General features: G+C 41.4%; 1 protein-coding gene across 1 annotated transcript in view; it reads left to right on the top strand.

The window, feature by feature from the left end:
- The window catches only part of LOC109918532 (protein furry homolog), a 269,885-nt gene that overhangs the window by 96,679 nt on the left and 163,234 nt on the right, over positions 1–9,972 (top strand). Inside the window, exons 16-18 of the mRNA XM_048598115.1 lie at positions 1,833–1,965; positions 5,858–5,965; positions 7,882–8,137. Coding sequence (XP_048454072.1) covers positions 1,833–1,965; positions 5,858–5,965; positions 7,882–8,137 — 497 coding nt within the window. The remainder of the gene's footprint in view (positions 1–1,832; positions 1,966–5,857; positions 5,966–7,881; positions 8,138–9,972) is intronic.

Genomic DNA, 9,972 nt, shown 5'->3' with positions numbered 1-9,972 from the left:
AGTGAAATAAAACAATTTTGTCTCACAGTGGTATGAGGAGTCAAAGTAGTCTTTCCCTTTACAAGTACAGGACAGCTGGAGTGAGTACTTTTTGTTTACCCAGTCCCCCAAACAAATCATTGTCCCTTGATCTGATTTTCTTCTGATTCATCTGAATTCTAACGTCCTCCTTCAGCTGATGAATTGGTACTTCTCCATGTTGAACAAGATTCAGAAGGGTCTAGGCCCGAAAAGTCAGCCTTCCTGCTCCTATGATGCTGCTTGGCCTGTTGTGTTCATCCAGCTCTACACCTTGTTATCTCAGATTCTCCAGCATCTGCAGTTCCTACTATCTCAGTGATAATAGCTAGGCAGGATGCAAATGAGAAGTATAAATGTTTGAAGATGGGTTGGCTATGTTGGAAGCAGGCCAAACAGGACAAGACCTAGGGGTGTGAGGGAAGGAAACAAACAAGGGAGTGATATTCGCATTAAATTTCACACTCATTGTGCAGATGTGGGATCCGTACTGTAGCAATAATGTTAAAATAACAGTGAGAATACAATGCAAGTTCATTAGCAAGCTGACTAACAAACACAAATACAAAATTTAAGGATTTGAGCTGTTTCCATCGAAATGGAGGAGACTATTTATTTGGTAATAACATTTAAAATAACATAGGAAAAAGACTACTAAAACAGATTAGAACCTACATTTATTGCACTCCAAATTGCTATGATTCCAGCAACCACTCAACAACGTGGTGAGAAAACAGAGACAAAGAACTGGAGAAAGTTTGTCCTTCTGCTTTGCTGTCATAACTTGGGCAAGCCAACCCCAGTCCTCCAGCCAGTCTCCTTGTAATCAATTTTAGCTAGTCCCAAGGACTGTGGGCAATGAGGAAGGAAGTCGAAGGGCAGGCCAACAATTCAACATAATTGCTTTATGGACTCAAAGAAAGTTCTGATTTTTTTTAATAAATGGAGACTAAGTTGTGAAAGATTTTAGGGCAACTTTTTGTGTGGGGGCCTGTGTGGAGGGTATCAAGATAACACCAGTAAACTGTACTAAACTTGAAAGACTGCTGGTTAAACCTTTACAAGCCTCATTTAGTCTTAACAAATTGAAGAGTTCAGATTTGAAATGGGCCAAACATTGAACTGGGACCTGGGCTCACAATCACAACAATTTAGCAATGCCACAATTGAGCAGATTAAATGTAAGCCTCTGCACTGCCATTGCTGGGGCCATTTCATGCATGAGAAACAGGGTTCACTAGTATTGAATTTAGGCTCTCTGTTTCCAGTGATTTAGGTGATTAATGCAAATGAACATAGCTTAAGTATTGATGGAAATTGAAGGTAGGGAGCAGCAGGAATTTATTTTAGAAAGAATGTTGATGAGCAGTAAAAAATGTCTTTTTTTAAAATTACACCAAACTTAATATAGGAAGACTAGCAAACTCTCCTGAAAGACTCAGAAGCTAAGAGGAACAGACATCTGAACCTGTGAGCTAGTATGTCATCCTGGAACGTTACTTATATTGCTGGGTGGGAGATTGCACTGGATGTTACATCAAGACCACTGAACAGTGCCAAATCAGCAACAGTTCCATCATCTTTCTTTTCAGTTGCCTCCGGGTGAACCAGATTGTTGACAACACCAGCAAACCATTTGCCTCTGACAGATAGAACCTGATTGCAGTAAAATAAAATATTCTTGATTTTATTAGTATAATGGTGTAATAATGTTGGTGGTACTGCAGGTCGCAAGGAAATTCAGGGTCAGTGCTTTAGGTTAGCAAAGCCTGTCAAAGCTATTCTAAAGTTAGATTTTGCCCTTAACTCAACAGGAATATCTTTGTACTATCCACAACTAAGAAAAGCCTTAGATAGCATCTTAAGGCACCTTGACAAAGAAGTTGGACGCTGTATGATGTTGACCAATACGCAAATATTGAACAAAGAGCCTGAAGACATGATCACGTAAGCATGCAAATAATTAATGCAGAATTCAGTTTTGAGTTGATGTGAAAGCATGGAGCTGTTTTATGCAGCTATGCACATCAGTTCCAAACTTTTCAGAATGGCAATATGCTAATAGTGCTCAATTATTATGGTCAAGTTATTTGTATAAATATTCTTAGGCCTGTATTTTTGCTCCTGAGTCAGGAAAGTTCCCAATTTCACAAACCCAATTTGGGAGACAGCGCCTGATTTCTAATTTTCGTTCCAGGATTCAGAGCTGAGAGGATTGTTATGTTAACAAGAGGCAGGCCCACTATGCTGGAAATGTATGGAGGCAGTCATAATGGATACTCAGTGCAGAAACAGTGGATGTTTGAAAGGCTAGCCTCAGTGATCTGGGACATTGCTCCAGTTTACGTAAAATAAAACAGTCTTCTCATCCTCACCATTGTGCACGCACTGCATAACCTATTCATGTCAAACCATGCCACCATGCTCGTCAACTGCTTCCATAGCCCACATGTCAAATTAACCCCCTTGGCACTTATTAACCATTATACCAACCTATGTCCCTCCATGCACTCTACATGGCCCTTTAAGGACCTTAATTAAATTCGGTGCAAACTCCTGGCAACCCATATCATCAATCTACTTCTCTTTGTTCTTATCCTCTCCAAGCCAATTCAGCCAGTATGACAACATGGCAGACAAAAGACTCAGGATGCAATGAAATAAAACAAAGCTCTAATTGTCTACTGATGAATTCACTATTTAGAGATTGGAGACTAGAAATCCTACAGCAAGTAAATTACCTTCTGAGTACCCAAAGCCTGTCCACTGTCAACAAGGCTCAAATCAGAAATTTGATGGAACACTCCCAGTTGCCTGGTTGAAATTCCATCAACACTAAAGAACCTTGACAAGATACAGGACAAAGCAGACTTGATTGGCACCATATCTTTAAATATTCACCCCCCTCTACCACCAATGCTTAATTGCAGCAGTATGTACCAATTGAAGGCTACTGCACTTTTACATGAGCAGTTGCCTTCATGAATTACAGATTTGTAAATCTCCTATTCTTCCACCAGAACAAATGGTGGATGCAAAGTTTGAAGCAGGACTTCGGGAATCTGGGCCCCAGTGCCAATTTCGTGAAGCCAGAGACCAGCTCCATCATTGCAAAAATTTAGGCACAGTTCTAGGTGCAGAATAGAATGTTTTGAAAGGTATGTGTCTGTCCTTTGAATGGAAAATGGCATGACATGGAAGTTTAACAGGATATAGCATGTTAAAGGGAAGTGGCAATGTGCACACTTCAATACTATCATCAGTGCCAGCGCAATGCATTTGAAAGTTGAATTGAATGATTTATTGTCACTTGCATTTTACAGTGAATAATAAAGTAAAATACAGTGAAGAGCTTCAACTGTCGCCACAATCCGGCATCATTTTGGGAAGTTTAAGAGAATAACTAAAAAGAATAAAAAGATATAACTGAAAGAGAGTCTATCTTCGTTCTGCTGCCTTCCCCATGAGTCCTGAGCCCTGGGCCGGCTCACCAGTGACAGCTGTGCCTCCACCAACATCTCACTGCCACCTGTGCTGGACCCACCAATGTTGGAGTTGCCACTGTTTACGCACCATCTCTTTGTTGCAGATCCCACGTCGCAAATGCCACCCCCGATGTCAGGTCCCATGCTGGGCCCACGCTTGCCCCACAACATGAGTCCCTGGGTCTGAGACTACCTCAACCACAACCAGGAGTCCCTGGCTCTGCTGCTGCCTTGATGATGCCAGGAGTCCCTCTTCTGGGCCTACTGCAACCAGGATTTTGCCACCGCCTCACAAAGAGTCCCAACATCACCTTGCTGGCGCTGTTTCCAATCGCCAGGAGAAGCTGGGAGAAATTACATTCATTGATTGTGGAAACTGTCAACAGGAATAATATTCTCTTAGGGTTATGTCAAAAAACACTGACTTCTTTTTTGAAATTTAAAGGACTGGCGATGTAAAAAATGACAGCCCACTAACCTTATCCACCTTTTATGAGCATTTATAAGTAGTTGTGTGTCTTAAGCTGCAAAAAAACAGACCTTGCTGCAGTGAAAATGGGATGCGGTTGAACTCATTGGAATTGAGTACAAATGAACCCTCAGGCTATGGCTTCCTTCATAAGTGAATCACAGCACACTCACTTTCCCCTGTTGGTGAATTTAGGATCTGTCTACATTGTTGGGGGGAGGTGTGGTTTTCCGGATCTGAATACCAGCACTAGTTTAGAAAAAAGTGAAGTTCCATGATGCTGGAAAAATCTGAGCCAACATTTCAGATGGGCAGACATTTAGCTGCCAAGGGGAAGTTCGTTCAAGAATAGGCAGGTTTAAACCTTGAAAAATGGTGTGGCATTGTGTACTGACATGATCATGCTCACTTCAGGATTTGTTGGTCTAGACTGCAGGCCATTGAGCTGCTGGTTACCTTGATCTGCACTCATGTCCAACCTTCACTGTGGCATGGGTACAGCTTATGCAGTTCTACCTTTAGTCACTGCGGAATGTCATGTGTGATAAACATGGGAAAGTCAGGTGTTTGGCACCTGAAAGCTCTCCGCCATTCGCCTTTCCTGCCCTCTGGAGGTCAGAGCCGTTTTTGTGCACTTTCATCAGGTTGGAAGGACCACACCTGCTGATGCCTTCCTCAGCCACACCTCTCCAAGCTAACCTTGAATCTCTGACCTGCACAAATATTCCCTCACTTCAAGACTTCCAGATCGCATAGCAAGATCTCCATGTAAGAGTCCAAGGAACTTGCCTGCCTGGATTTCCTTTCCATTTCTGTAGTTGCTGCAACCACAGAAATCAACACACAGTTCTGGTACCTCTGAAGTTTTCTCTAACTACATGTCGTTTCTTTGACGGATTCAGAGTGCAATTCTGCTTGATTGGTTAAGAAACCTAGAGCAAGATGGCCATGAGTTGCAGAGTCATGGCAAAGCTCACTGACAAAACAGACAAATTTCATCCATTAACAATGATTGTCTCACCACACATGCTGCCTGACCTGCTGAGTATTTCCAGCATATTTTGTCTTTCATTTCAGATCTAATATATGTAGAATTTTTTTTTTGTTTACTATTCTGGCTTTAGTTTATGGAACCATACAGCATGGAATTAGACCCTTCATTCCAGTTCATTCGTGTGGATCAGACATCCCAATCTGACCTAGTCCCATTTGCCAGCATTAGGCCCATATTTCTCTAAATCCTTCCTGTTTATATACGCATCCAGATGCCTTTTAAATGTCATAATTGTATCCACCTCTACCACTTCCTCTGGCAGCTCTTTGGTGCACCCCTCTTTTCCCTCTCACCTTAAACCTATGCCGTCTAGTTTTGGACTCACCCACCCTAGGAAAAAGACCTTGGCTATTCACCCTATTCATGCTCTCATAATATTATAAACCTCTAAATTTACTCCTCAGCCTCCAATGCTCCAGGGAAAATAGCCCTAGCCTATTCAACCACTCCTTATAGCTCAAACCCTCCAGTCCCAACACAAGATCCTTGTAAATCTTTTCTGCACCCTCTGAAGTTAAACAACATCCTTTCTGCCCTTTCTGCAGAAGGGCAACCAGGGTTAAATGCAATATTCCAAAAGCAGCAGCATGACACCCCAACTCCTGTACTCAGTATTATAACCAATGAAGGCTACGTTATTTAATTAATAGGCTAAGATTTCTTACAGGTCAAAGCTGTTTAAATTGCTGCACCTATTGAATTCTTGATTTGAAGTGGAATAGAAATGGATTAGGTTTTCTAAATGGTTGGCTGTGTATATGTATAAAAGAATACAATATTGTATTTTGTTTCCATCTTCAGCTATAAGTTGACTTCTCTACTTTTATCCAGGGGTGAAAGGAAACCAAAAATTGACCTTTTCAGGACTAGCGTAGCTGCCATTCCACGAATAATACCTGATGGAATGTCAAAGCTAGAATTGATCGACTTACTGTCAAGGTATGTATTTTTCTGTCAGTTTTGCATCATAGAGTTAAGCATCATTAAATTCAAATTTTATAGCAAATTTAAAAGCCTGCAGATCAAGTAGGATCAATAGAGAAAGATTCTGAGTTCAACAGGTTGAATGATCAGAAGAAAGGTGATGCTGCCAGACCTGCAGAACAGTTCCAGCATTTTCTGTTTGTATTTCTGATTTCAGTATCTGCAATATTTTGCTTTTGTTTGGTAGGTCCTGTCTGATACGTGCATCAGTGGTGAAGGGAGTGAATGTTGAAGTTGGTGGATGGGGCATCACTCAAGTAGGCTGCTTTGTCTTGGATGGTGTCAAGCTTCTTGAGTGTTGTTGAAGCTGCACCCATCCAGGCAATTAGAGAGTATTCCATCACACTCATGACTTGTACTTCTTAGATGGTGAAAAGGCACTGGGGAGCCAGGAGGTGAATTGCCCACAATAGACAGCTTGCCTCTGACTTGCTTTTATAACCACATTATTTATATGGCTCTCCAGTTGGTTTCTGGTGAATGATAAATCCCAAGATGTTGATTGTGAATGATTCAGTAGTGGTATTGCTTTTAAACATCAAGGAAAACTGGTTAGAATGTCTGTTGGAGATGGTCATTGCCTGACCCTTGTGTAGCGCAAATGTCATTTGCCACTTGTCAGCCCAAACCTGGATATTGTCCCGGTCTTGCTGTGTATGGGCACTGGCTGCATCCTATCTGAGGAGTTGTGAATGGTGCAGAATGTTAGGTAATCATCAGAAAATAGTTGCACTTCACTTCAGACCTTGTGATGGAGGGAAGATAATTTGATGCAGCTGAAAGTGGTTGAGCAAGGACATAAACCTGAGGAACCCTTGCAGCGATATCCTTTGACTGAGACAATTGACCTCCAACACTGCAAACATCTTCCTTTTGTTGCCAGATTTGACTCTAACAAGTGAAAAGTGTTCCCCTTGATTCCCATTGACTCTAATTTTCCCAGAGCTCCTTGATACCATACTCAGTAAAATGCAGCTATGATGTTAAGGGCAGTTACTCAGAATCACCTCTGGAGTTCAGCTATTTTGTTTATGTTTGGACTAAGGGTGTAATGAGTAATGAATTGCCTTGGCAGGATGTAAACTGAGCATCAGGGAGTATTTTCATGCTGAAGAAATGCAGCTTGATCGTCTGATTGACAACTCTTTCTACCATTTTGCTGATGGCTGAGGCTAAACTGATGGAATGGTAATTGGTTGGGTCAGATTTGTCCTGCTTTTTATGGACAGGACGTACCAAGTCAATTTCCTACAATGTTGTGTAGATGCCAGTGTTGTAACTGTGCAGGAACAGTTTGGCTAGGGGTGCAGCAAGTTCTGAAGCATGCCTTCAGGGCCCATAGCTTTTTCAATATGTATTGCCTTCAAATAATTCTTGATATCATGTGGAGTGCTTTGATTTAACTGAAGACTGGCATCTGTGATGTTGGGGACCTCTTGAGGAGGCCAAGAAGGGTAGTCTACTTGACATAAAAACCGAAAGAACTGCGGATGCTGTAAATCAGGAACAAAAACAGAAGATGCTGGAAAAGTTCAGCAGGTCTGGCAGCATCTGTGAAGAAAAAGTCAGAGTTAACGTTTCAGGTCCGGTCACCCTTCCTCAGATCCTAGATTAGCTCATTTTGCATTTGTTATGCTTCATATCTCATTTGATAAGCATTATTATAGGTCTTTTCTGATTGTTTTGTGCTTTACCTTCTGTGAAAGTCCCAAAAGTGTACTGCCTAAAGTGATGATTTGAAGATGTACACTAAAACAGAAAGAAAGATTCAACAGAATGTTAAGTAGAAGTTAACATCCTAAGGATAATTTCATGCTCTACCGTTAGATAACCTACTTATTTTAATAATTTTCAAAATTTTCCAACTCTAGGCTAACCATCCACATGGATGATGAACTTCGCCACATTGCACAAAACTCTCTTCAGAGCCTTCTTCTTGATTTTTCTGACTGGAGAGAAGATGTGTTATTTGGTTTCACTAACTTTCTGCTTCGTGAGGTGAATGACACCCAACAGAATCTTCTTGATAGCTCCTTAAAATTATTGGTACATTTGCTCACTCAGTGGAAACTTGCAATTCAGACACAAAGCAAAGGCCAAGATCAAACCAAATTGAGGACTTCGGAGGTACGGTTTAATTTATCTGTTGATTATGAAGCTTTATTTAAAATAACAATGATCACATGATTTATATATTCAGTTTTTTAAAACTTTTCTTTTGAAAGCATTTCGTCATTAAACAAGTTTCCATTATATTACTAGGAATAAACTGATTAAATATTTCAAATTTGTGAAGTAACAGAACTGTAAAATGTTAAATATAAATTCAAAGAATGAACTATTGTTTAATTGGTCATTCTGTACAATGGAAAATTCTTCATGTACGTAAAATAATATTCAATGGCCCAGATCTTTAGTGTTTATTGCTAGTGAGGGTCACAATGGCATAAGATGATTTCCAGGAACTGATTTACCCTGAAACAGGTAACTTAGAACCACGTGTAGTGTACCCTACAGGAGATTTCGCTCCCTGGGACTCAAAATTGCAAGTTTTTCCTTTGGTTACATTGATTTTTACATCTACTTACATGAAGCTGTTCCTGGTAGGTAGGCATAAAGCCCCATTCTCCACATTCAATGTGCTCTCACATCCTCTTCAATGTCCCATCATGCCAACACATGCCCTTCTACTGACCTCAAGACCCCTTGTAATCCCTATGCTAAATTAGTGCCCATTTCTCTCAACTCCTGACAAAATGATTAATTTGAGAGAGGGTGAAGAACTTTAGGTCCATCTTTTTCTTACCTTGATTGGCTGTCCTGACCTCTTTGCATATCAAAAGCAGAACGACAGATCTTTCCCACTTCACTCCTGAATGCCCCCAACCTGACTCCACCCTGTACTCTCCCTTAGGCTGTACATGCATCTGAAAGAGAGAATACTTGATTGAATACTTTGTCAGAATAAAGATGATGAAATTGGAGGCAGGTCTGATGCTATTGTGCTCCTAAGATTCTCTGTAGTAATGTAGACTTCATTCATGTAGATTGTGAATAGTTGCAGGAATTCCATAAATTTAATTTGTCTACTCAACAAGGCTTTTCTGCTTGGATCAGAAAGGCGGCTATCCTCATCCACTCTATACTACTTTGAGCTTGAAAAAGCGCACACACAAATCATCATAGATCCAACTTTCATCCCCTAATCTCACTCTACATGTTCTTATTCCCTTTGCTACTGACCCAACCTTCTAATTCCAAGTCTTCATGCAGGCTGTATTCTCTTGGTCCCTTCCCTTTTCCTGTAGTTTTCAACAATGAAATATCCTGACCCCTGACACAGCTACACAGAGCCTACCAGTGGATGGTACCTTTCAACAAATTTGATCCAGGTGTAATGAGATTCTCATGCTGCATATCTTCAAAGTCTCTTTTCCAGCACCCACATTTCCAAAATTTGGGCCATGAACATCCAGTGAATTGGTCCATGCTTCTAGCCAAAGCACTGCAGTAGTTTGCCATTGCCTTCTGCAGGATGACTGACCAAGGGACTCTTCATTCTTACCATCCGTCATCAGGGTTATTGGAAGGGCCAGCCTGACATTCAACATATTTGGCCATGTTACAAATCTATGGCCAACAAGTGTTGGTGTAGGGCTCGAACCTGTAACATCTGGCCCAGAGGTAGGAACGCTACCACCACACCCACAAGATCTCATTACTTTGAATGTCGGGGATAGTAGGAACTGCAGATGCTGGAGAATCCGAGACAACAAGGTGCAGGGCTGGATGAACACAGCAGGCCAAGCAGCATCATAGGAGCAGGGAGGCTGACGTTTTGGGCCTAGACCCTTCATCAGAAAAGGGGGAGGGGAAGGGGGTTCCGAAATAAATAGGGAGAGAGTGGGAGGCGGATAGAAGAGGGATAGAGGAGAGGATAGGTGGAGAGGAAACAAACAGGT

This window comes from Rhincodon typus, chromosome 6, assembly GCF_021869965.1.
Source record: "Rhincodon typus isolate 14 chromosome 6, sRhiTyp1.1, whole genome shotgun sequence".
Classification (NCBI taxonomy): Eukaryota; Metazoa; Chordata; class Chondrichthyes; order Orectolobiformes; family Rhincodontidae; genus Rhincodon; species Rhincodon typus.
Note: the sequence above shows the minus strand (reverse complement) of the source record. Positions and strands in the feature narration are given on the sequence as shown.